General features: G+C 47.1%; 2 protein-coding genes across 4 annotated transcripts in view; one reads left to right on the forward strand and one right to left on the reverse strand.

Annotated features, from left to right (window-relative positions):
• Window positions 1-27,903, forward strand: part of LOC126569385 (cation-independent mannose-6-phosphate receptor) — a 49,438-nt gene that overhangs the window by 9,273 nt on the left and 12,262 nt on the right. The gene's annotated exons all lie outside the window — the stretch shown is intronic.
• LOC126569359 (protein toll-like) lies at window positions 1,734-18,579 on the reverse strand. The gene is made up of 5 exons (XM_050226391.1): window positions 18,355-18,579; window positions 17,881-18,243; window positions 7,939-9,294; window positions 5,105-6,707; window positions 1,734-3,931 (listed from the first exon to the last, which is right to left on the reverse strand). Exons 3-5 carry the CDS (start codon window positions 9,174-9,176, stop codon window positions 3,320-3,322), a joined length of 3,453 nt encoding a protein of 1,150 aa, XP_050082348.1. The 5' UTR covers window positions 9,177-9,294; window positions 17,881-18,243; window positions 18,355-18,579; the 3' UTR covers window positions 1,734-3,319.

A 27,903-nucleotide genomic window follows, 5' to 3' on the forward strand; every position in this document is an offset into this window, starting at 1 on the left:
GGCCGCTATTGACGCAACCCGGGAAACTTCAAGGATTCTAGGTTGCGGGTTGTAGTTGAAGGAAGCAACATAAATGTCGTTGTATGCGAAGAAACCGTACCGTGTGTTTTGGATGGTGCCGAACCGGTTCCGTATTGGGGTGGTATTGGCTGCTGTGCCTGAACACCGACTGCACCCGGGTAAACGAACACATTCTTCCAGGCTACAATCTCGCATTTATCGCGGGGTAGCAGCTGGCGGGCGGGCGGGCGGACGTTCTCGGGCATGGACGATCGCTAACGCGACTGTTCGGTGGGGAAAACCAGTCATCGCGGCTGGCACTGATTCCATGCCCGGATGTGGCCGGCCCTATTGGTCGGTCGATGACGATGCTATCAGCTTCTATCGGCAGCATGCGGCATTCCATTTTGGCACCCATTTCACTGGACACAGCGTTCGAGATGCAATTGGCCGATCGGCAAAGAACTTTCTATTGTTTGTGGGTGTTTACTGTCGCGTTCTATCGCTTATTGGCCACAAGATGCTGATGATTGATTTTCATTGAAATCAAGTGGCACATGCCACACATATTCGCGGGTGTTTATGAACCATTAGGGGCATTGTCAGGAGTTGTATGAAAATGAAATTTCTGGTTTCGCCAGCTAGCCCGTGCTAAGCTAGGGCAACGGGATAATCAGATGAAAAAAAAAAAAATCTTCATCAACTCTTGTAAACAACTTGCATTGCATTGCGGCTTATCAAATACCACGTACAATCAATAATAATAACGAAATTTCCGACGTTTGTAAGCGCTTGTGGAGACGCTGATTAAAAATAACATCAAGCTATAAGCATATATTGCTATATATATATAAAAAAAAAAACCAAAGCTACTACTGTGTCACGAACAATTGGTCGTGTGGAAATTTTTTTTAAGTCTCGTATTTTTTGTAGGTAGTCAGTACTTCGATTGATATTCATGCCACGTTTTACTGTAAAATAATGATTAGTATTTGAGATATGCTTTTTTTTGTGAGCTACTAAAAGGGAATTCTCCGTTTTTTAATTTTTCGAAATTTATTGAGCATAAAATTTGCACAATATTTGGTGTGCGTATAAGGAAAGAATGATGCAGGAAGCCTTTGGTGACTACGCTTAGTTAAATCAAAATGTTAACAAGTGGTAAAAAGACTTCCAGAAAGGTCAGGAAAGTGTTAAAGACGAAGAACGTGCTAGGCCAACGTGCGATCAACGTCCATTGGCAAGGGTCACGCTCTAACAACGTCAAACGATTTGGTGTTGGAAAACCGTCGATTAACAACTAGACACCATGCTTATGATATTGCCACATTCAGATAATTCGCTAATTACATTTTGAAACATGTGTTGCGCCTCAAACGCGTCTTAACTCGATTGGTACCTCGTTCTCGTCTGATTCTAAGAAGTCACATGGTGCTAGCCTCTTAAAAAAGGACAAAAGACCGCTCCGGTGATCACGTTTTGACACGATAGAGCTGCGCTGCGAAAAAGAAGCTGAAAGCCAACCCGTCAAAGTCGACTTTTGCACGAGTTTCCAAAGCTGTAAAATTCGTTGGCGCAAGTGGGTTATAATGGGGGGGGGGGGGGGGGGGGGGCGGGATTACTTTGAAGCGGGGCGATTTTGATTTGGAGGAATAAAACAGGAATTTACAAAATAAATCGAAATTCATTTTACTTTCGTAACACAGCAGTATATGAAATATACGCTACGCAGTTTATTCGTTCTGTTTTCGTTTTGGTTTACTTGCAGCAGAGCGTTCATCATTCCTTTTGTTTTAAGATCCGTTTTGATTACGTGTACAGGATCACTCAGGTTGCGGCTATTTGCTGGTCGTGTGATTTGTGCTCCGTTTTGAAGATCAACGAAAGGGGTTTACATATTTTCCAACACTTTCTTTCGCTCCCGATACATTCGCTGTCTTTTGATTCTACTTGGTCTGTCGCAAAGTAAACAGGACTTTTTCTATAAGTAAGTTTCTGGTGGCGCTATCTTAATGTGGGTATTTTTGTTTGAAAGCTGCATCTTTTAGGGACTTGCAGTCCAAATTTGCAGAGGTTTGGTCGGCTGGTAAAGTCCTTCCCCGTAATCACCTGATCTTGATAACCCGGGGCTTTTAAGTATTCGGTAAGCTTCATTTCCGGATGATAGGAAATCGTTATGCTGACGTTTTGGCATCATTCAGAAGGCTTGTACCGACCAACCAAAGATTCTATTACTTTTGGCGCCGTAACTTTGCTTCCAGTGGACCAAATGACATGAAATTTGGACTGAAAGTCCCTAAAAGATGCACCTTTCAAACAAAAATACCCACATTAAGATAGCGCAACCAGAAACTTTCTTATATCGAAAAAAAGTCCTGTTTACTTTGCGACAGATCATGTAGGTGAAATTCTAGGTGAAAAAGAGTTATGTTTTTAAATCACTGATAGAAAGAACCAGGCTGGGATTGAGGTATTAAATTGGCACCATGTTTAGCCTGATTGTATGTGTCGCGTTCGGGATTTTAGGATGGACGAATAACTTGCTGCAAGGCAACAATAGATGAATCGCAGATGATGTGTTACACTCTCTGTCGGTCTTCCCGTCTCTCTCTCTCTCTCTCTCTCTCCGTCTCTTCAGAATAGATAAACACCCTATTTCAACCCTTCGTACTCTAGACAATCCACCCTCATCGAGATGCTGCCATGGTTTCGTAGGGACATTGCAATGCTGCGAGTGCAGTGCGCGAGACAACGTCCAGTTTATGTATTCAAAAAACAAAAAAAAAAACGCACCGGTACATCATTTCTTAGGCATGCTAGGGATTTGCTTAATTCTAATTTTCACTTTTGGGGGGAGGAAATTCACACATTGAGAGAGCGAGCAAATTACTCACAATTCGTTACACATTTACACAGTGACTATCAATCTTCTTTGATGTTTGCTTAGCGAGTAAAAACGTACTAGGTGGTAGATCGGTCCGCTCCGCTCCGGAACGGTGGTTCGGCGTGTTCCGCATATTCGAGAGCAGACTGCCTCGTCCTTGTTTACAATGTTAAAATGTATCCTTACAAAGCTAGTGCTAGTTTTCGCTCCAGTTTACCGGGTCGCTTGTTTTTTCTTCTCTCTCTCTCTCTCTCTCTCTCTCGCTCTCTCTCTCTATCTCTCGGGAGATTCACTTGATTTGAGATGCCCAAAGTCGAGCCGCAAACGCTATTGAGGGAAGGGCTGATCGCCACGTTCAGTCAGTTCAGTTCAGTTGCGATGCAAAAGGAAAGTGGAAGACGCAACGCGCGCTCACCGTCTCGGTCCGTGTTGGAATCACACATCGCTTTGCTTAGCGTTACTGTTAATCAAGAACGCGCCATTGATATGACCGTTGGCAGGAATCAAGTGGTGTGACCGCTGCTGCTGGTACTGTATCGGATTGCTGGCAGCTGGATGTGGCGTTACAGAAGAAACTGCTGTTGCTTTCACACTCCCATTGTTCGGTTCGGAAGCGATGGTTGGTTGTGGGGAAAGGGGCGTTGCCATCGTTGCTTCCGCCGTCGATTGCGGTGCGGCCGGTTTGATCAGCTCCAGCTTGTCGTCGACCGAACCCCCCGCCAGCTTGCGCACAAACAGTCCGCCCGCCCCGCTGGTACCCTTGGTGTGGGCCCGCGGTGGATGTGGCATCGCGTACCGCACCTTATCCCAAAACCACGGATCACCCCACCGGACGTACGTGTTGGTTTTGAGGTAGGCCCGAAGCTCTGGCTCGAGATCATCGATGCTACCGATGTCGTCGTAGATGATGATGATCACCCGGTTGCGCCGTTCGTTCAACGATTGCAGGTGGGCAGTGCGGAACTCGAGCTGGCCCCACAGCGACACCAGGAAATTGCTGGACAGGACAATGATCGTCCGGCGTGACTTCTCCACCGAGCTCAGTATCTGCAAGGAAAGAAGAGGGCGACGGATGAAGTAGACGAATGCGAATCACCACCCTGTATTCTGGACCGACGCACAGATGGGTATTTGAGCGAAAAACCGCCCAAAACCCCCATAATGCTATTATTCGTTATGGAAATATGATTGATATTCGATTTAAAACCGGAAAAAAACTAATGTTTTCCAGCAATTCCAGCATATATCAGCAAGAAAACGTTTCGTTTTTTGCCATGAATCTGCTCTGCTCTTACTTCTCTAATCTAATCGGTAACTTCTCTTTGGGGGTCGCCAATTTATAGCGTTTACCCTAACCGAAAATATTAAATTCACTCTAGATTGCACTGATTTATCATTAGCAACGTTTGAAATCATCCAGCTGATATCCGAATCCATCCATTTTCGCTTGAAATCTGCTTTCAATCTCAGAATTTCCTTTCAAACACCTTCATTTTGTCAATTTCTGAAGGTCACTCTGAAAGTTGTGCTAATTTCCTCCCAGCTTATTAAAGTATGTCGTCCAAAACCTTCTTTGTGCATTTTCTAAGTATCTGACACAAATATCGCCAACAAACAGGCTGGGGAAAAAAAAGCAAATACAGCAATTGGACGAGAAACTCTGAAAAACCCCCTACTTCACCAAAATTTTGAAAAATCGGAAAAGGGGAAAACCAGGGGGAACAATTTCAACTGGTTTTATATTCTAGAGACCTCACTCTTTCAAATGCTATCTGAATTTTTGCGCGGGCATTGCCCAGGGCTTTTGAGAAAACGTCGAAGTTGACATTTTCACTTTTTCATGTGTTTTTGTGAAGGATCATTTTTGATGGAAAAAAAAACTGTGATTATTTATAAGCTTCAAACCATAAAGAGCACTGCAAAATATTCTACCAGCCTTGTAGACGTTCCTGCACACCAAGAACAGACTGTTATCTTGACTATAACCTGTTTTTTTGTTTCGTACAAGAATGGCGCGACGAATATTAATATAGAATAAGAATATTTATATCCTTCCACTTCACAGCTGATAAAATGATAACGTAGCAGGGATGTGTAATCTCATTGTATGAGTTCTCTGCGAGAGTCTGCTGCCATGTGTAGAACGCTTTAAAATTGTCAGCGAGGCAAAATTTTAAAACAAAACAAAAAAAAATATATATATGTTTTTTTTTTGCCTACCTGCGACGTGATCATCTCCCCCGGTATCCAGTCGCGCATGTGCCAGCAGATCTTGAAGCGGAGCGGGTGCCGCTCGAGCACCGGCAGCAGCTGCTCGGTGACGAAACACTCGTCCTTGTGCGAGTAGGACAGGAACGCATCGTACTGCTTGTCCCGGTCCAGCTCGTCCTCCACCACGCGGCACAGCCCGTGCCGGAACAGCCACACCTTCAGCTCGAGCTGGTAGTGGTAGTACAGGAGCGAAACGAGCGCAACGAGCGACGCGACGAGCAGCAGGATACCGCAAACGAGCAGAATGACGGCCGTTTCCGGCTCGGTCGGGCAGAGATCGGTGTGGATGGCGGTATCGAAGGGGCGCCCATCCGCACACACCATACGCCCAATGTCGTCGATGTGGTGATGGTGGTGGCGGGCGAACGCTAGGAACGTGGCCGTCTCACAGCTGCACACCCACTCGTTCTGGGCCAACCGTATCGTGGTGAGTGTGGCCGACCGCTGGCCCATCCAATCGGTCAGTGGTTCCGTGAGGTGTGTCAGCGCGTTGCGCGTTAGATCGAGCACACGGAGCCCATCCGGTAGGGCGGTGGGTGGTAGCTGTTCGATGGAGTTGTTACTAGCGTACAGCTCCTGGACCGTGGGCCACCCTTCGTTGTCGTCGCCGTCGCCGTCGCCACCCGCCGGCAGTTCGGTAAGATTGTTGTTCTCGACGTGCAGCTCGATAAAGCGGTAACCGAAGGTGCGGGGATTCGGTAGGGCCGGGATTCGGGACAAACCCTGGCCGTTACATTTCACCACCACGGCCAGGTCGGCGGGCCGAACGAAACAATTGCAGGCCGGCGGGCAGTGGCGGATCTGGGTGGACGGTGTGTCCAGCTCGCACAGCAGTTCGGTGGGCTGTAGCTCGCGCACCAACATCCCGTGGAGCTGTTCGGGGCCCTGGCAGGTGAGCCGATCGGCAATCAGCTGTAGGCGCCCGTACACCGCATCGCTTAGCCGGTGCTGCAGGTACAGGGCAAGCGTGTACACGATGCAGTTACAGTTGAGCGGATTCTCGTTCAGCAGAATGCGGATCGGTGTCCGGGGGGGTTGCTTCGCGGTAGCCGGGATGTTCGGTTCCTGCCCCATCGCCAGCTGCTCGATGTCGGCCAGATTAATCTCGAAGATGTGATTACGCTCCAGGTCGACCAGCAGGTCCGGTGCCAGAAACTGGAGGTTCGTGGCCGTCAGACTGGTGATGTTGTTGTTGGTGAGATTAAGCCGCTCGAGGCTGTGCGTGTTGACGAGCAGATCGTGGAACACCGTAGACAGGAAGTTGTGGCCGAGGTCGAGTTCGCGCAGGCGGTGCAGATACTGGAATGCGGTACCGTCGCGTACGAACACTGCCACACCGTCGTCCGCTTCATCTTCCGTCTCTGGTTCCGTTCCGGTTGCTTCCGGTGCCGTCGCTCGGATCGTACTGAACGAGTGCGATGTCAGCTGGTTGTGGTGCAGGTGTAGCGTCTGGAGGTTGGGCGTGCTCCGGAACGTGTGCAGCTCGATCGTGTGCAGCAGGTTGTCGTTCAGGTACAGCTGCTCTAGCTTCTCCAGCGACCGCAGCAGTCCACTGGAATGGGATCGGTTTGTTTGAGGGGCAGGTACGGGGTGTGACCCACAAAAAAAAAAAAAATGAGAATGTTTTCATGGCTCAGTTTTGATTGTTTTTTTTTTTTTTTTTTTTTTTTAACACCAGTATGGTTGCATTTAGGGCGTATTGGTGTATTCGTGAGGCTCACATCTAGCAAATGATGTATGCAAAATAGTCGTGCAAAAGATTTCTTTTCGGCGAAATGTACTCAAAGGCGTCGAGGTGTCGCGAGTCTGCATCGCGCGCCATAAAAATCTCCACAAAGAAATGGTAGCGGTTCTCGGCTGGAATCTTGGCCATTTTCACAGGATTAAACATTCTATTCATAAAGGATCAAGGCCTAGAAACCACTCGAAAGGATAAAACATCTTTGATATGAGCGATCGATGCAGTTGAATTGCCAGTTTTGAAGACGAAGAAATTTGTCGTCATGTTCCCTGATGAGACTCTTTTCACGATTGATCCAGCAGTGAATTCCCGCACGAATTAACCCTAAAGATTAAGGATGTTCTAGGGAACGTAAAATTCAAGTCCACTCTCAAGATCCCCGCTGGAATAATGATGTTTCGAGCGGTTGTCTCTAATGGTTTTAAAAATGTCTCCAGATTTCATAAAATCCCATATTAAAATAATTGAATATTGATGTGTATATCAATTTTTTCAATGAAACACGTTTTACCATGGATTAAAGCAACCTTCAACATTCTAGAATATGTTGAGTTTCACTCAACCCTTTCATGGCATCAAATTGAAGGTCGAAAGAAAACATGAGAATGTTTGTGTGGAAAGAATTATGCCCTCCCAAGCAGTCCTGAATGAAATCGGTTGGACCACTCAAGATGGGGCGTTTGGTTCGACCAAAAACCTGTGAATCGTCACACCATTACACGGTTGGCGCGCTTGCAATCGTTTATCAACCAAAAACCCTGGTCTTCGAAGTGGGGCACCTGATGTTACCGGAGGGTGTTCTCGTAATTCGCTACCGATTGGAGACATTAATTGGGGAAAGCAGACCGACAACAATCCACAAATTTTGTCTTTTTTTGTTTGTTTGTTTTCATTGTTTATATGAAATACATAGAGCCACTTAAGATATTTTAAAAACAGTAGAAAACCTCCAATAAAGAAAGTGGCTGTAAACTTCGATAGAGGATTTTCTCATTTTTTTTTTTGAGGGGTATTTTTTTTAATGGACGACGCGAATACTTACGCCGCTAGCTGGGTGATCCGATTTTGCGACAACCGTAGTACCCGCAGCTCGACCGTGTTCTGGAGCAACCGTACCGGTACACCGGTGAGCCGATTCGAGCCCAGATCGAGCATCCGGAGGGCGCGCTGATCGTGCAACAGTTCCGGTGGCACCGACCGTAGCTGGTTCGCCGCCAGGCTAAGCTCGCGGATGCTGGGCGATCCTTGGAACACGGTGCCGGGCACCTTCGCCAGTCCGGTGCGCTCGAGATCGACGTGCTCGAGGGCGGGCAGATACTGGAACAGATCGGACGGCACCGTCCCGAGGCCGGTTTGCTGCTGGAACGCTAGCTTTACCTTCGTCAGGGCACGGTTCGCCCGGAACAGACCGGTCGGGAGTGTGCGGAGCCTGTTGTTGCTGAGCGCCAGCTCGGTCAGATTGGGTAACGCCACAAACAGCTCGCCGGGCAGGTGCTCCAGCTTGTTGGCGGACAGATCCAACCGTTCCAGCCGATGCAACCCGGTAAACACGTGCTGGGTCAGGTTGGCTAGCTCGTTGCGCCACAGGCTGAGGAGCCGCAGTTCGCCCAGCTTCTCCAGCTGCCACGGTAGCAGCTCCTGCATGCCGTTCAAGCTGAGATCGAGGATGCGCAGGTTGGGCAGCGTGTGGAAAACGCTTGCCGGCAACTTGGTGACGCTTTCGCGCAAATCAAGCCACGTCAGGTTCGGCAGATGGGCAAACAGATCCGGCTCGACACCGTTCAGCTTCACACTGCTGATCGTTAGCCGGTCGAGCGTTTCCAGGCCACGGAAGTGATACCACCCCAGTGGTGCCCCATCGGCGACCGCCGCATTGTTCTTCAGTGACAGTAGCTTCACCTGCCCCACGCCCAGAAACTCCAGCTGCTCCAGGATGGACCGGTTAACGGCCAGCGGGCAGTAGTCGATGGTGAGCCGCTTCGTCTCCCCGATCGCCAACCGGGGCATCTGGTGCAGGTCATGGGGCCGCTTCCGGTGGCACCGTACCTCCGCGTACTGGGCCGGCTCGATGCGCACCTGTATCGCCGGATCATCGCCCGGGCAGTCGATTTCGGTTTCGGAGCCCGTGTACGGTTTGCACGAACAGTTCCGCATATCGCCCGAACACAGACCGACCACATCCAGCCCGCGGTAGTTGTTGTTGTTGGTGAGGAAACCGTGTCCGCCAACCGTTAGCAGGACGATGGCGGTAACACCGCCAACCACCAGTGTGCGGTTCATCGTCGCAACTGGCCGACCGACCGACTGTAGCTTTTGAAGTGTCTGTTGCGTTCCGCGTCGTGTCTCAGCCGTGGTCGGTTTTGATTGTTTTCCACTGTCACTCCAGTGTCCCGGCAATCTGGTACATAAGTTGGAAATTGGAGAGAGAAGAAAGAACAAAAACAAATTGTAGAAAAACTTAGCTGGAGCTACAGCGCTAGACATTTCGTTTTTTCGTCGAAATTTTTTCGAGATTTTTCCTCAAACTAGCCTTCCGTTTTCCATTTTAATTTATAGCAACGGTATATTATACCGTTCTTTGGCACATGTATTTACAAAAAAACGAGGAGGATGTTGTTTCGAGAAAATGGGAGGAAAATATGAAAATTTCACATCGACATTCGTTTAGCCGAACTGCTTCATCTATGGCATCCAATTTCTGACGGTGCGTCTGCGAAAAGATACTTTCTTTCCGGTGCCCCATCGTAGCTGCCTGATGGGTTATCAGAAAAGTGTAAATCGATACTCGTTTGAAAGATTATAACTTTGTCTAGGTAGCCCCGTCGAGTTTTTGTGGAATTTCGTATTTTTCGATTGTTGGCAGATTTTTGAAGTTGAAAACGGTGATCCTTTTTGCGATTTTGCCTCGAAACACGATTTTTAAAGATTTGTTTAAAAAAAAAAAACTATCAGCAATTTTCATGAAATCTTGACGGGACTACCTGGCAAAGAGTGTACAGATTATGTGCTAAAAATTTCAAGTCGATTGGCCCAGTACTGTTTGTGCTACTGGATGGTCCGTGACTTTGAGCACGGTGACGGCGATCTGTCAGACCGGGTTCGCCCGTTGAAGTCTTTTGATTCCTACCGAAAAACGGCTCATGTTTGATGATTTGTTTAAAAAAATGTATCAACCCATATGTATTTTTGTAAATGCCATAATAAACTACAACTTTTGAAGAACGTTTGGTCATATCTTGGGAAAGATTTATGAAAAACTTCATCCGTGGCTTGAAATCTATGAATGGTTGTCGGAAAAAATGTACCTTTTTCGGTGCTCATCATATCGTAACTGCGTGATGGGTGATCAGAAATGTACAAATCGATATTCATTGGATAGATTATAAGTTTATCTAAGTAGCTCTGTTGAGGTTTTGTCAAATTTCCCTTTTAAAGATTTTTGGCAGCGGTTTGAAGTGGAAAAAGTTATGCTTTTGCGATTTTGCCAAAAGCTACGAATTTTAAAGATTTGTTGAAAAAAAAGTAACAGCAATTTTCATGAAATCTCAACGGGGCTACCTGGCAAAAAGTGTACAGATTATGTTTTAAAAATTTCAAATCAATCGGTGCAGCAGTTTTTACGGTACTGGATGGGCACCGACTTTGAAAAACGTTGGTTTTGGGAAACGCTCTTTAAATGAGCATTGTATGAAACGCGGATTTTCAAAAATCTATATCTTTGTCAGTTTGGCTTCGATTGATCCAAAACTTTTACACAATACTCTTAAGTGGATCAGAATTCACGGAAAAATGTTTAAAATATGTTGTTCGAAAACGATGCAAAATATTATGTTTTTCCCTTCGGCACTTCGGCTAAACGAATGTCTAGCTAAACAACCGATGAAATATGACATTTGCTCACATTTTGCCTCAGAGAGATCTTAAAAACCCTTATATCTGAATCACATTTTACGTGTGCACTAGTCACACTAGGTACCAACACAATAATAGGTTGATGCCATGAATTTAAACATCCGTACGAAAGTGATTGCCGTTTTACTTCTGAATTCCTGGGGTGGGGAAATGGTCCGTCATTAGTCTGTTCGGGGGGCCCCTGCCTACCACTATGGTAACGAGGCTGAGCCCTCGTGGAACAAGCGTGCAGCGCATTCTTTTCGCGCAGTTCGAGATCAGCTTTCAGCAGTGCGCCGATTTTTCGCGCCGAGACACAGCACAGTCCATAAAGTTGGATGAGCGCTGCGCTCAGCGCTTTCGTCACCAGCGTTCGTTCGTAAAGGTGCGACAATGGGTGAGACATTAGGAGGCAATTCGTGGCCATTGAAGGGTGAGAAATGGTGCTGCGGCAGCGGATGATGTAATTAGAGATTTATTAACTGCCGTTGCTGCCATTGCTACTCACTTTTCGTGTAATCATACGCTCGCACAAGATCGTGATGAAAGGGAAGAGGGAAGTCACCCCTCGGGTTAGATGTTTAGATGCTCTCTCGCTTTTTTCGCCCTCTTCCCCCTCTTCTCTCTCTCTCTCTCTCTCTCTCTCTCTCTCATTAGTTGGCTCTGTCGAATGTAATGCTTTAAATTGATTTTCGCCAAGGAAAGAGAAAGCTAACTCAAATCATAAAAAAAAACCCCCAAACCAAAACGCACAACGCAAAAGAAAGGTTTTTAGAAAAAAAAAAAGCATTCGTCGACCGATCGGCTTACCAGCAACAGCAGTAATCCCTGGCGAAAGAGGAGAAAAGAATAATGGTTCACAGGGCTGCTGGGTGTTGCCGGGCGGGGATGGAAGCAGTACTCAAAACCGGGTCCGTGTCTTGCGGAAATGGAAAAAAAGTCCGACGATCGACCTCCAACGAGGGCTCCACGGAATGGAGTGGGGCGGGCAACTGTTTGTTTGTCCCCCTACGTTGCCGTGAAGATCCGCTTCGAGCGAGAGGCTAGGAAATGTTGGTGCGTTGCGTTCTAGTTTCTCGAACTTGAAGCAAGTCAAATAGCATTTTGACGAAGCAGTAGCACAAAACGCAACACAACACAGCAACCGACAACTAAATGGTTCGGTTTGTTCGACCATGCGTCACACATCAGCAGCATCTGCGTCTTGTTTTAAAGCATGGAACACGTAATATTTTGCCGCATAAAATCGGATACAGCTCAGGCCAGAAATAAACTGGAAACACATGGAGAACGGTGTTATTTTGTAGGTTTTTTTTTATCTAGCTACGCATAAAAAATAGCGATTAAATGATTGTGTCACGTTGCGTATGAATTAACGCACTTTTTGTGTTATGCGACACATCATTTGGTGCACAGTGGTGGAAGAAATCTCATTAGCCATTGTTTCCCACCATTTGTACATTACAGTTGGATTATTTTTATCATTTTACGCTGTTTCTTTAGTTGTTTTGTTTCATAATAGCCCTATATAATTGTATTGGACGATACTGTGGGCAATTTGGTGGATTAAAGATTTTTGGTTTGAAATCAATGCAATGTTGTTTCGAAACCAATTTATATGATCTCTGTGCTGTAATGGCAGCTTGCCAAGTTGGGCCAGAACTTCACAGGTCCTTTGTGAGACTTAATAAACGGTAGAAGGATCTTTTCCAGACATTCTTCTATCTACAAACGATCGTTCATGGACCAAAACTTTCGTTCTCAAACCACAACTACAGTTCGCTAGCACAAATGAGCAGTTTACGGGCAATTTTAAGCTGTGTAAATGAACTAAAACCTTACTATCGCATTCCCTCTATGATTGCTCAAGTCAAATTGGTCTCCTGGTTTTTGCCAAAAAGACAGTTTTACGTGGGTTTTTTCTCCAGTCAAAGTTGAGTTTGCATCGGCGATAACTTTTGAAGGTATGGTTCGATTTAGGCAAATTTTTTATCACTAAAAGAACATAACCATCAGACTATAACCTTTAAAACGACACCAACAGCGTAGCAAAGTGACCACTAGGCGCGCTACAGTGAGTAAAAGTGTGCGGCCAAATATTACGTGTTCCAAGCATTATGCGTCTGCGTTATGCGATTACGCGGAGATTTCCGAATGCAAGACCCGCAGAGAGAAATGGTTGTGCTTGCCGTATTTGCCTATAATCTTTTGTGTAGTTTTACTGTTTTGAGATCAACCTTTTGTTTTTTTGTCAAACAGTATTCGATAAAAGACTGAGAAAGGCTAGCGACGGAAGCAGCAGCAGCAGCAGCAGCAGCAGTGTTCACCCGAGACGCAGCAGCATTAAAATATCGAGTAAAAAAAAGGGGTCTGATGCCGGAGGAAGCAGAGAGCAGGAAGTGTGTGTTTGTGTGTGGACGAGACGGCCGCGGCCCAGACGAGACGCGACGACGCGACGACGCGACGAGAATAAACAACAGCAGCACAGTACGGCTGCGTCGCCTGTAAGAAGATCCGCTTGCATCTCGCTTCCAGCCACATTCAGCTTTCTCGAGCCACAAACAGAATCGATGGTGCGAACGAGAGATCGTTGAAAGGGGGAGACGCGGTTGTGAGTTGGGGGAGGTGAGTGAGGCGGAAAGGAAAGGGGTAAAGAAATTATTTACTTCTCTTCGCCGCGTTCTCATGTTCTTCATGAGCCCGTGCATCATTCGTGCACTCCTGATCGCCTGCTGCTGTTGCTGCTGCTGCTTTGATTGTGTCTCGGGTAGCTCGAGCTGTTTTTCTGCAATTCCGGGCCACCGACGAGGGTGGCGGAAGGATGGGGAAGATCTCAGAATGGTCCCCTGATCGCCACAGCGATGAGTCAGAGCGAGCTTTTGCCAGCGTCTGATAGCGCGAAGTCTCGGATCGCTGAAGGTCGATGACTCATCGCTAAAAAGAGGATGCTGGCCTGATCATGCAGCGGTCACCACCCTCAATTTTATTGATTTTTGATGCAGAAATGGCGTTTCATTGGTTTCCGGCGTTTACGTCCATCAATTTGCATGCAAACATTGATAAATGAAATTGATGCGTGTATGGGCCGCTTCAAATGACAATATTCGTTCAATCGAACACACATTTTGCGCAGTCTCACGCAGTCGAGCGATACATATATATATATATATATATATATATATATATATATTTATATGCATATTATAAATATTTGCATATTAATATATTATTATAATTATTATTTATAAATATTATTATAATTATAATTATATATAATATTATATTATATATTATAAATATATATAAATATATATTATAAATAAATATAATTTATAATAATAATAATAATAAATAATAATAATAATAATAAATTAATAATCCGATCGAATTCTCTCGCTCCCGCTTGCGTCCCCCTAAATTCTCACTGATCGGCGCGCGCTCGCGGGCCGTTTCCTAACGGAGAAAGTGGTCAGCGTCGCCGGAAAGTCAATCACCGAATCCGTACCGCCCGGGTCATGGTCTGCCAGGTGGGGGTGTGAGAGAGCTGTGTACGGCTGGGTTTTTTTTTGGAGGTTGCTGTGGCCACTCCATACTCCGGTCGGTTCGGTTGGTCGCGTTTCACCACAGCGTTTGGTGAAGGTGAGGGGGCTCTTCGCTTCGTTGACCACGCGGCAGAGCAGCCACGAGCAACCGTTCCCCTCTCCCCTTGCCGGGTAACACACCCAACGGGCGGTCTAAAAAGCCCCCCTCCCCCCTCCATTCACGCGCTCCATTCTTTTCGCCACCCTTCCTGATATTATTGCATCAATATTTATCGCCTCAGTACGTGACGTCAATTTTTTTGTTTTGCGAGCGAGCGCGTGCGATTGTAGGCTACAAAAAGAAGTGATTTTTAGATCTTCTTTGAACTGATTTTTACACAGTTTTAGCTCGAACACAGTCAGCCTTAGAAAAATATTGTCGCACCGGGACCGGAAATATTGTTGATCCGTACGTGGGGAGCATTTTCAAAATCATTTTCACCGTCACGGACTCTTTTGAGAAATATCAAATGAGTGGTTGATAAGGGAGGGCTTCGGTATTTAATTTTGTTTTGTGACACATGTTTTTTTTATCATTTTTCCCTGAAAGCTGATCCTTTCAAAAGTATTGTGTAAAAGTTTTGGATCAATCGGGGAAAAACGGACAAAGATACAGAATTTTGAAAATCCGCGTTTCATACAAGGATTTCATGCAGCTCGCTACGTTTCCCGTTTTCAAAGTCGGTGCCCATCCAGTACCGTAAAAACTACTGGGCCGATCGGTTTGAAATTTTTAACACATAATCTGTACACTTTTTGCCAGGTAGCCCCGTTGAGATTTCATGAAAATTGCTGATAGTTTTTTTTAAACAAATCTTTAAAAATCGTGTTTCGAGGCAAAATCGTAAAAAGCATCACTTTATCATCTTCAAAAATTTGCCAAAACACGAAAAATAGGAATATCAACAAAAACTCTCCGTGGCTACCTCGATAAACTTATAATCTTTCAAACGAGCATCAATTGGTATATTTCAGATGATCCACCGTGCGGCTACGATGGGCACCGTAGGAAAAGTATCTTTTCGCAGACGCACCTTCAGCAATTGGATGCCACGGATTAGTTTTTCAATGAATGTTGCTCAAACACAATACCAAATACTCTTCAAAAGTTTTAGATTAGTATGCCATTCATTTGAAAGAATGAAGTAGAATGGTTACGTCACAAAAACTCGCATGTAATGTAAAAAAAGGTAATGGTAGAAAATGGTCTGAAACATTGCCTTGCACACCATTCATGCACTACTCTTTTTCGATTTCCGTTTTTCCTTTTGTGCTCTGTTTGCGTGTGTTGCGCTCAGACGGGACTCCCGTTTCATATTTCGATGCATCGATTGAACGAACGTAGCCCGTGTAGTTTTGGGCACTGGTTTAGATTTATTAAAATATTGACCACAGTGGCGGCTCAGTTAAAACAGAAAAATCTATTACACCACTGAAGAGCTGAGAGAGTGTTGCCAGCACGGCGCAGCCGTGGTTAAGTACAAAGCAATGATTCCCTCCCCCTTGCCGCCCAAGAGTAGCACCTCCGTCCGTCTGTCCGTCCGGTCTGCTCTTGCCGGTGGCCGCTTCTTGGCCGGTGCGGCACAACAGAGCGTTGTTACAGGGTACAGTTATGCGACGATGGCCTCTGCTGCCCGGTTTTCCACGCTCGGTTCGGCTCTCGGCCAAGGGAAAAGGGATCAGCGCCGCGCCATGCATTATTCCAAGGTGCTTTCGTTACGTCTCGCCGCACTGCGCACTGCGCACCGCGCTGGGGTCCCCTCCCCTCCGCTCCGCTCCGCTCCGCTCACTCATCCTGCTGCTTTCTGCTCGTTTGCTCTCGACATCGACCGGATGGTAGTGGCCGGCCCCGGTCTAGCGTAGCGTAGGGGGGTTTTAAGGGGGGCTCGCTACTGCCCACTCCTCTCTCTGTCTCTCCATCATCGTCAGCACTCTTTACAGCTCCCCCCGCCGCCTCTCACGCCCTGCCGGTGGTCGGTGCCGAGGCGTATGGAATCTCATTTCGCGAGAGGAAATTACTGGCGGAGCGGAGCCGAAAATGGAAAGAAAATGGAAAAACGGTAACCAAAAAAAAAAAAAAAAACAACAACAACAAAAGAAAAGAAAACGAGGAAAACGGTGCCAAACACACGCGGTAAATCCACGCTGGCGCACGCCACCGGCCCGGCACGGCTGACTGTGGTCGCGATCGCGATCCGCACCTGGCCCCCTCCCTCTGCATCACACTTTGCGGTTTTTGGTGAAGCCGGGCGCGGAAGGCACGCAGGGAAATGAGATCGAACTGATCGTGGCGTGGTGCCACCGGTGGACCAGTGGGGAGAAAACAAAACGGAAGGAAAAGCGCAGTTGTTCGCGCGCCACGCTTGCTCGCTGTGGCATACCGGATCGGAAAATCGGATCGGAAAATTTCCTCCAACGGTAAACAACAACCACCACCACTTCGTCTTCTGTTTGCGCATCGAGCTCTCTCTCTCTCTCTCTCTCTCTCTTCCTTCCGCGCTTAATTCCCCGCCTTCTGCCTGCTGCGTTGCTGCGCCTGTTTGGCGAGATCCCAGCGAAGCGATCATAAGCAGAAGAACGCAACAGCAACAGCGCAGCTGAAATGGTGGGAGCAGATCGGTGCAGTGCGATCCCAGGCAGCAGCCGCGGAGCAGCATTAATCACGCGAATCATTCCACGCAAACAATGAGCGCACATTGTGGAGCACACTGGTTGCGCTGCTCGTTGCTCCCCTTTACCACCCGCCCTTCTTTTCTTCTTTTTCCTTTTCTTTCGGTTCGTTTTTTTTGTTGCTTCACTTTGCGCGCCCGCGCACGCTTGCTCGTTTCCCGTGAGAATTCGTGAGAAAATTTGGATTATCCACTGGGGGAGAGGTTCATGAGAACGCTGCTGCTGCTGCTGCTCTCCGGACACCATTCTTCTTTGTCTGCTGTGCCCGTGCCTTTCGATTTCCCTTTGGCGCCCCTCTCTATCTCTCTCCGGGGTCCGGGGTCCGGGGGACGGCACAAGGACGTGGCAGATTGCGTTAATCGTCACAGTCGTTAGCGGACGTTCCGATGTGTGGTTAAAGGTCCACCTGTTGCTGTGGGAGTCAATAATCAACAACGAGGAACGGGACCCCAACTAAGATGTCTGCCCGAAAAAGGCGTAAATTGAAGTGGAACTCTCGGTTCGAGGTTCAAACGGTCCAAACGGTCCAAAGGTTCTCTGGGGCCGGGGAGGGCACGATACACGGAGCAAAAAAAAAAAAAAAAAAAAACCACCAAAAGCCCCTCAAGCTCCAGTGGTGCACGCACACCTAGAAAGAGATTCTGGTTCGGTCGGTGCGCGGCGCCGCGCAGAAATCTAGAGACCACAGAGTAACCGGGACGGAGTCAGCAGACTGCTGCAGCAGCTTCTTGTGTACGCGCAGGAAAGCGCAGGTGCGATGCGCCAGCGCGCCCTACCGGCATCCGGTCGCACAGATGGGCAACGCATCGCCGCCTAGTGAACAGTGAAGCGGTTCTTCTTACCTCGCACTCTTGCTGCACACTGCGGCAGCAGTTTTTCTTCTGCCTCTCTCTCTCTCTCTCGTTTTTTTCTTCTTTGCGTCACTCCTTAGGCAGTTAAGCGGTTTCCGTTGATAGTTGCTGGTGCTGTTGCTGCATCCAACATCCGATGGTCAGCAGTTGGTAAGCGCAAATGCGGTGCTGGTTGCCGATCATGTTCTACTGCGAACCATCCACCACGGAAGATCACGTCCAACGGTGTCGCGCACCTTACAAGTTACAGCATCCGATCCGACCGACGTACAAGTGATTTGATTGTGTGTGCTGAAAGGTGTGTGCTGATTCTCAGTCGCAGCAAGCGTAGTAGTGGTGGTATTAATACTGGATCTTTAAACGCACTCAAAAAAAAAAAAAAAAAAAACGAATTCACAATTTTATTTCCGCTACGCTACGGGGTTCCGCTAGTGTTGTGCCCCTTTTCTCGCTAGATTAACACACCCAAGGGCCCAAGAAGTCAAACCGCACGACACGCGGCTTAATACGGCTCCCCAAATAAACAACAAACACAAGCACACAACACAACAGGCGACGATCGCACGTAAACCGACGGGACAGTAAAAGGAGTAGCAGGATCACTGGTCGTACAGCTGCGCCACAGCTGGCGTACAGAACCTTTTGACGAACGAGATAGAACGCGAACGAGACCCGTCACGACCACCATCCACCAACTCTGCCGGATAAATGAGCGGCTGATGAGTGTTCAGCATCGGTCGTGTAACACCCAAACCAGGCGGCGAGCGCGCGCGCGCCCGAGGGTTGCGGCTCCCGTGAGTACTAGGTACAGTGGTGGGCGCGAATGTGGCGTGGCTGCATCCGGCCCGGTTCGGCTCGGCCTGATTGCCGTACGTTGTCGGGGTCTTTCTCGGGTGGATCTGGTGCAAAATGGCAACTTGTTTTCTTTTACTTTTTGGTGGTACCTAGCGAACGGTGCCGTATTTATATTAAGGAAAGAGGGATAGGGAGGAAAGAAAGTACAAAATTGATGGAACAGGCGAGAAGAATCATTTGGTTGTGGTGTGTAGAAACACTCGCCAGCGTGCAGTGGGCAAAGCAAACTCGTTTCGCGTTAGGCGCTTCCCTATTTTACGGGGGGACTTCGGTATTTGATTTGTTTTTGGGGGGCAAATATTTTAAACATTTTTCCCTGAAAGCTGATTCTTTCAAGAATATTATGTAAAAGTTTTGGATCAATCGAAGCAAAAGTAACCAAGTTACAGATTTTTTTTAATTCGCGTTTCATACCAGGCTCCATGCAGCTCGCTACTTTGAAGAGCGTTTCCCGAAAATCAACGTTTCCGCCGTACCGTAGAAACTGCTGGGCCGATCGATTTGCCATTTTTAACGCATAATCTGTACACTTTTTGCCAGGTAGTCCCGTCGAAATTTTATTAAAATTGTTGATAATTTTTTATAAACAAATCTATCAAAAACGTGTTTTTATGCAAAATCGCAAAAAGCTTCACTTTTTCAACTTCAAAAATCTGCCGAAAATCGAAAAATAGGAATATCAACACAAACTCTTCAAGGCTACCTAGATAAACTTATAATCTTTCAAACGAGTATCGATTAATATATTTCAAATGACCCGTCATGTCGCTACGACGAGCACCGTAAAAAGTACCTTTGCGACGACACGCCTACCAACATTTGATGCCACGGATTAATTTTGCAACGAATGTTGCTCAAAACAAAACCAAATATTCTTCATAAGTTGTAGATTAATATGCCATTTACTTGAAAAAAAAAAAGTTGAATGGTTACGTCACAAAAAATTCGTCAAAAAGGGGCTCGTTTTTGGCTCGAAAATACCGAAGTCCCCCCTTAAAGCTGAATAACTCTCAACCAATTTTTAGCTCAGCCCTGTATGAATGCTGTAAAATGCTGCATATCGGATTCAACGTCAGCATCCTATGGTTCTACAAACACGTCTACCCCCGTGGCTGAGCGCCGGATGAGCCGGATATGAGACTCACTTGTCGCGACTCGTCGGGAGCTAGCGAGTAACTCACCGCACGCGTGGTCCACGCCCGGCTACGTGCTTGAAGTGCAAGAAGAAAGTGCAACGTTTGCACCTCTGGTCCGGCGACTGCGCACACAATGGCCACCAGTGTCGGCTACTGCGCGTAATATCGCGCAATCTGAGTCGATCTCGGGCCGGGTCGGGTTTGTGGGAAGCGACAGGAGAGCAACAGGATGAAGAAGCAGCAGCAGCAGAAGAAGAAGAAGAAGCACGATGGGGTTCTATAACATTCCGCGGTCGTCGCGCTCATGCCAGGGGGTGGGAAGGGGAGCATGGAATAAGCAGAACATGCGCTGGCTGATGCGCTTCTTCTGCCCGGAATGAAACCTTACAACCGGCAATAAACTGGCTGAACATTGGGTTCCTGCTGCCAGAGCTGTTGCTGTTGCTGCGTGCTTAGCTTGCTCAATATCTTCTTTGCATCTTCAGATTTTGTTGGTAAGACAGAGTAACGTATGGCAGCCAATCATTCCTGTCTTCCCGACCGGAATTGTTGTGACACTATACCAAGTCTAGTATCAATGTCCTGGTTCCACGGAATTCAGGGAGACGCAGAACTTACGAACCCGATAGAGCACAGAGCGGCGGGCGGGTGTGACTGTAGGGTTTCACTTTTGTAACAGGAGTCTCGTGCCTCGAGTTGAACCTCTTGAAATCGATCATCTTGCCGCCGCCCTGTGGGTGTTTGGATGGATTCCAAAATCAAAGCCGGGATTTGTGGTCGCGGGATTAGGCCCCCACCGAGTGTCTTCCATTTCCTGTCCTGCCAAGTGAATGTTGTAACATGCTGGCTTCCCTCTCGCTAGAACTAACAGGCGATAGTGATCCTTCCTTCCATTGCTGCCCGGGCCACGATCAGTCAAATATGTACCAGGTGTATGCATATGAAACCGACCCTTTTTGATTTGCGTAAAAAACACTGTTTTCCTGGAAAATGGAGAAAAAATGATCCCCCCAAAGTCAATGGCAATCGTTAGCTACACATATCAACAATATCTAAGGCAAGTTTTGGATGCCTAACCTAAAAAACCGCCAATCTGTACCATTTTTTCAAAAACCCATCAATTTTTCCAAATTTTCGAACAAAAGGAAGCGCTGCTCGGCAACATTACCTGTCCCCCAGCGATGCAAATAAATGTTCATTTGATAGAATCAAGTCTGGTGGGTAAGCGGCAAGTGGTAATTGTTACCAATTGTGGCTTTGCACCGTGTCCTTGGCCGACATTCCGAGCGATGGCGGAGCATTTTCATCGAGCAAAATAGGCCAATTTTGACGCTTTTTGATATTTTGCTCGGTTTTTTTTTCCCCAAATCTCAGTCGAAATTGTTTAATTGTTGCTTCTAATTATCATTAAGACCCGTTTTGGCCAATAAGGAATGCAATTTGATGACTTCTAATATTTGCGATGGTTGGTGGTTTTCTAATTTATATCACGACTTTTAAAATTTGTAAAACCACACTTTTGCACTGTGTTTCAAAGAGAGCATGCCCACCGTAACTTTCAATAAAAGTTTGATGCGATTCGGCCGCCGATTTGTTGAGATGGAGGCAGAAAACGAACGATGTCGGTGAATAGCAGTTTTTGAGAATGGAACTTGCCACTTTAATCACAATGAAAATATTTGTTATAGTGTTAAATAAGTAAAAATGCACACCGATTATCTTTAACAGATGCCTAATGAACAAAATAAAATACTTAGACTAACTTTACAGCTCCCTTTGGCGTAGATATAGCTTTAGAACGAAAAAGTCGGTTTCATATGCATCTACACCTGGTAAGGATGCCACCCAGGTCGCGGTGGCGGCGGCGGTGAAAATTCGTAATCATTGGGACAGCAACATTTTAATATGCTCCCGGAACAGCCAGTCAGTCAGCCAGAGTTTGTGGTTCTCTCTCTCTCTCTTCAGTTTTCTTGTATCTTCGTCCTGAGGCCTGCTCATTACGATTAAGTCATATCCAGCGTAATTATGGTGGACTATACCACCCAAAAAAGGCCGCCTTAGCCGTCGAGAGAGGCTATAGGGCAAGGGTACCAGCCCTGTTGCGGGTCTGGGTGATGGTTCTAGACGGATAGCAGGTACCGGACGGATACGAAGGGGCGGCGAATCGCTTTAATACCAAAGGATTCCCCGGGAGAGGGGGAAAAAAAGGTACCGTGCTGGCGGTGGCCCTTCACGATTCGAGTTCGGCACTTTGGCGGCGCTCCGGTCACGCTATTACGGTGCGCCTTCTGGTTTCTCATGCTCCTTCACTTTGCCCTTCCTTCCACTAGCGTTTCCACGTACATCTTCATCATCATCATCATCATCAACGCCCGTGGGCTTCTTCATCGCGTCGCGTTGGTCGACACGATTGTTTGATATAGGGCCCGCCGTGGGACGGCTGTGGGATAGCAAAATAAAAGGAAAAAAAAGAAAAAAAAAACGATAAACCAAACGGACCGGGTCGAGCAGGTAGCGGGAAGAGCCCGCTTGGAGGTACTTACAGCGCCGAGCGGGCCCGTTTTCCATTTCTTTCGATTGCTGTCTTTATTTGGGTTGTTTTGATGTGTGCGTTGTTTTCCTTTTTTTTTTTTTTAATTTCGAAAACGGAATAAAAGAAAACCGAAAGCAGATCCTTTTCCAGGGCGAGGACGCTATGGGAAGCACACCGGAGCTCACGTATCGTGTTACATATACGCACACAAACACACGGTGACGCACACGGTTGCAGGGATTTTAATGCAGTGCACCTCCGGTGGCGGCGAGATGATGCCAGACTTTGGTTCCATGGTTCCAACGTAACGCGCCACTCCGGGACCGATTGGTTTCAGAGACAACTCCGGGACCGATTGGTTTCAGATTTTTAACACATAATCTTTACACTCTTTGCCAGGTAGCCCCGTCGAGATTTTATTAAAATTGTTGATACTTTTTTTCCAACAAATCTTTTAAAATCTTGTTGCTAGGCAAAATCGCAAAAAGCATCACTTTTTGAAATTCTAAAATCTGTCAAAAAACGAAAAATAGGAGTATCAACAAAAACTTGACGGTGCTACCTAGATACACTTGTAATCTTTCAAACGAGTATCGATTTGTATTTTTCTGATTATCCATCACGTAGATACGTTGCGCCCCCGTAAATCGTACCTTTGCTACTACTCGCCTACCAAAATTTGATGCCATGCATGCAGTTTTTTAATAAATCTGCCCCAAAATACAACTGAATACTCTTCAAAAGTTGTAGTTTAATATGCCATTCTCTTGAAAGAATAATGCGTCACAAAAAACCGTCAAAAATGAGCCTTTTTTTTGGGCCACAAATTACCGACCAGCGTTTTCCACCTCGCCGAGCGTACTGTTGGTGCTCTAGAAGATTCTGAAATCCCGTTTTCTTCATTCCGGATACATTTGTCTTCTTTTTTTTTTACAACTTACCTGTTGTTCACTTTCAGTAGATTTGGTAGTATTTGTCCAGCAAAGTGCTAGTGCGTCCTTTTCACTTTTCAACTTGGCGAACTTGGCGCAACTTCTTCGATTGATTCGACGTTTCTTTGGTTTTTGGTGGCCCGAATCCTCATTAGTTTCTCTTTTTTTTTTTTGCTAATATGCTTAATATTTGGCTTCACTCTATATTCCAATCCTGCAGGGATTTTGGTCACGTGCTCCCCCCCCCCCCCCCCCCCTATTGAGCGAAAGAGCGACCACGAGTGCATCCGTCATTTATCTCCTACGTCGCCGGGTAGCATTGCCTAGGCTAGTGTATATATTTTTTCAAGGTGCTTCTGAATCTTCTCGAACCCCTCGAAGGGAACTCGAAACTGACGGCAGCCGGGAAAATCCCGGACCCGTTAAACGGCCGCGCCGGGACCGGGTTTCACGGTCGCGTAACGCCGCACGTGTGCTGCGTGTCCACGCATAACTCCCTCGAGGTGGAACCGCGCCACTCTAAAGTGCTATCGGGAAGATGGTATACCAGCGATCCTATGCGAGCCTGGGTCCTCCACCCTCAAATTAGTATTTTTCCTGGCCCCTCGCAAAAGGTTTCAGTTTGGAATCGAGTGGTTGACGCTCCCTCGCCTTGTCTTGTCTCGAACTCAAGATTCTGGTTTCTCGTAAAATCGTCTGCCAGCGTGGCACTGTCAGGCACGTGCCGTGGGCTCTGGTGTACCCCGAGCATGTGTGCGCGTCTAGGGGATGCTAAGCAGCTGGGAAGCTGGAAGCAAATTAAAGGAAGATTCCACTCGATGTGGCGGATGTGTTCGGTGCGCCCGACCAGACCAGACCAGCTTTCCCGAGGGTTTTTAAGTATCATAAACAACCAGATAAATAGATTTGTGGTGCTGCTAATGCTACTGCTACTGCTGCTCGCCCTTCCCCGTGTGCTAGCGTGCCATAAATAGCGTCCGTCCACCCGCTGGTCTGGTATCTGTCTCCGGAGACCGCACGGGTAAAAAAAAAACCGAGGGGACCGAAACGGCCGCACCCCTAGCACAATATTACCTTCTAGTTGAAGTGAAGGGGCCTGGGGCGTACTTGAGCGGAAGTGGCAAACAAGTGGAGGAAACAAGGGGAAAATGAGAGAGAACCGGAGTGCGGGAGTCTGCTTCTTTGGTCTCAGGTTCCCAGAGACAGCCCACACTGTGGTTCCCCCGTGTTTTGGCCTCGATTTCGTTAATGCTGCGCGCCCCTGGCACGAACAAAAAGCGCAACGGTGCACCGATACGTGCACCGAGGAAAGGATAAACCGGATGCGCGCTGTGCCGCGAGGACAAACTGGCAACCGGAAGGACGTGCTTTTGCGTGCTTGCGCTTTGCCAGCACGTTTTGTTTTCTTCTTCTTCTTCTTTTCCATTTTCCCTGTGGTCCTTTGTGGTCCGGAATCCTCCATTAATAAATAAAACGAAAAAAGGGCGTACGAATCACGTGCGATGCGGACGTGCTGCGGTGAGCGCTAGGTGCAGCCTAGCTAGCTCGGGGGCTTTTCCGGCTTTCCGGCACGTCCGCCAAAAATTCCACCACTTCCCTGGGTTACTGGGCAGGGCAGGGTGGGTTTTTTTTTTCTTCTTCTTCCTCTTCTTTGGTTTTTGCTTTGGGAAAGGTCAAACCGTCAAGCGTGTCACCATATGGTATGGCTTCGTACAGGAGGAGGTGCTGGTAGAGTTCGTCTGCTTGTAAAAGCAACAACAACAACAGCAACAGGAGAGGAAAGGAAGGGCGAACAGAAGGGCAGAACGTGATGCGCGTCACATTCTTTCGAATGTGTTTTCGGGTGGGGGGGGGCGGGGGGGGGGGGGGGGCGATATTATGCAAATGCACTTCTGCGTTGCTGTGAAAGAACAAGAAGAAGAGTGTGCGTGGAAAAGAGAATCAAGCGAACCAAGCGAAACCAATGAATAGCTGAATGATCTTCCCGAACTTCCTGGCGGCGGCGGCGGCAGCGGTGCAATCAAATCATCTGTCGCCTGCCTGCCTGCCTGCCTGTCTGCTGCACCAGATACGCTACACCCTGTCTACTTTCTATAACCGTCACATTGGAAGTTTTAATTCCATATAGATTTAGAGCATTTACAACGTCAAAGAGAAAGTGTTTTTGGACAAGTACCTCTAAGGTTTTCTACATTTTCGCCTGTAAATTCGACATTTTAGGTCGTAAAGGCCATGTGTTTTTTTTTTTTGGCTAGAAGCTCTACCTTTCCTCTTTCCAAATCACTTGCTTTGAGCTTGATTGGTTAGATAGTTTTGTTTTGAAAATTCATTCAGTGAAAGATGGTCGATCATATGATTGCGACAAAAGTAAAAGCCCATCTGCAAGGATACATGTTTATCAATTCATATGGGTCACTCTTACCCCGGATTTCCATTTGTATTCCATTTTGACATGTCTTTCACATCCTTTCATTAAATGCTTTCTATTGTTGATTACAATAAAATACGAAAAACAGTAAACTGCTTCTCCAGCCTTCTTTAAGCATGATAACATAACAGTTCCGGGTGATCTTAAAACAATTCAGCTCAGTTTAGGATTAGGAAACGACAGTCTTTTAACATATCCACTCCTGCACTCATGTTGTGCTGATCTTCTGTGGCATAGTTCACTCCAAAACTGATAGCCTCTGAAAGTCTCTGAAAAGAGTTTTTTTTTTCCATTTTATCAATCTTCCGTCTTCCGGGGGCGACCGAATTTAGCAACTGTAAGCTTCTGACCTAGAACATTAATTGGTGTCATTAATTGCCCTCTTATTGATAATAATTTCTCTGCTAAACATCTGTTGAAGTACTATGTTGGTTCAAACAATGGTAAACAAACAGTTTCCTGATGCGCGCCACATTTTTTCGAATATTTTCAGGGGCCCCCCTATTATGCAAATGCACTTCTGCATTGCTGCGGGTTGGTTGCCTGGGTAGGTGAAGGCCAGGTTTGGCCAGGAGGAAAGAATCACGTGGGAAGAAAGAACAAGAAGAAAAGCAGTCTTCTTCAGGAAGATGTTAACAAATATGTTGAGGAATCTGTTGGCGGTCTGTTAGGGTATGGTCAGGGATCGTAGAATAACTATAATAGAATAAGCAAAGTAGCTCAACCCGGTGGAGTACCCTTTCTACGAGCTGAATGCATGCTGAAAAAAAAAAACAATGAAAAAGAAAAGAATCTGTTTCCCCCAAAAGCGAAACAATGCCCACCAACATAGTTGTTCGTTCTGTGAATGGTACGCCCCTTAGTCTTGTCTACGTAGTGTAGCGTGTAGGGGGTTGGTGGAGTGGTGGAGGTGGGGTGGTCAGACTCTACAACCGATTCCATGTTTCCGGTCTCTCCCGCTCGCCAATTTTTGACACAAACGATCCATCCAACCGGCTCGCCAGTGTTGCTGCTGACGGTAATGGGCGCGATAAGAGAGACAGCGAGAGCGAGAGCGAGAGAGAGAGAGAGAGAGAGAGAGAAAGAGAGAGAGAGAGGGAGATAGAAGTGACAGAGCAGTAGCGGTTGCCTGCGTTGTCGCAGTGATTTGGGGCTCCTCAATTGATTGATCGATCGGTTATCGGGTGTTAGTCACGGCCTCCCTATCCAGCCTCGCTGGTTCGGTTGTTGTTGCTGCAAAGATGCTCGATGTGCTGGGCCTTGTCGCCGGACTTTATACTTCCTGTTTCGGTTGCAGGACACTGCGCCGGCTTCTCGTGTCTTCGATCGATCTCCTCGCTGGTGGCACCCCGCCTGTCGTGCGTGCGTGCGTTCGTGCTTATCGTGTGGCAGCCTGTATTGAGCGATTGATCGATGGCACGGGCCTGACTGACTGCCTGCGTGACGGTAACGCTCCTTCCTCCTTCGTACTCGTCCACGGCGATATTCCCTTAATCCAGCTATTTTTGGTGTCCGCCCCCCCGTAGCCTTGGCTTGGCTGGTATTTTTGGATACCAGCTCAGCAGCAACTGCAGCAACTGCAGCTGCTGTCGTTAGTGGGGATCAGCCCACCTATGCTGGACGCGGAATGTATGTTGGAATGCATGCATGCTGCTACTGCTGCTGCTGCAGGATACGCTAGAGCAGTGCTAGAATTCGGCATGTGTGCTGGTTGATTTGCTGCTAGAATAGTTCCCTAAAGGCCCCCCCGGCGGTTCCGTCACGTCACTGAACACTAGGACTGCAGGGTGTCCCACCACAGCCAGTGAAACAAATTCAACATTCTTGTTTTTTTTTCTGTTTTGCTACACATTTCAAACGTATTAAGTGTAAAAATTTGGTTCAAATCTGACGCCGTTTACTCTGATCCATGAATGTCCGATGTCGCCAGGGATTTAATCTAATATCGTGGCCAAAAAGGTAAAGCGAAATGGAATCGTTTTGAGTCCATTTGTACCTTGATGATTGCAGCACGGAACCCCTATTAATCCAACCGATGTGATATCGGTCATTGTTTATCGGTGAATCGGATTGTTTTTATTTCTTGCAAATCATGCCATGCCGGGGACGCATCAGCCGGGACAGCAGCTT

This window comes from Anopheles aquasalis, chromosome X (genome assembly GCF_943734665.1).
Source record: "Anopheles aquasalis chromosome X, idAnoAquaMG_Q_19, whole genome shotgun sequence".
In the NCBI taxonomy this organism is placed as follows: domain Eukaryota; kingdom Metazoa; phylum Arthropoda; class Insecta; order Diptera; family Culicidae; genus Anopheles; species Anopheles aquasalis.

Coding starts and splice junctions, on each gene's coding strand:
- LOC126569359 (XM_050226391.1), bottom strand. CDS start 9,176: ATGAACCGCACACTGGTGGTTGGCGGTGTTACCGCCATCGTCCTGCTA. Junction 6,708..7,938: donor CGGATCACCCAGCTAGCGGC/GTAAGTATTCGC, acceptor ATCCCATTCCAG/TGGACTGCTGCGGTCGCTGG. Junction 3,932..5,104: donor GGGAGATGATCACGTCGCAG/GTAGGCAAAAAA, acceptor CTTTCCTTGCAG/ATACTGAGCTCGGTGGAGAA.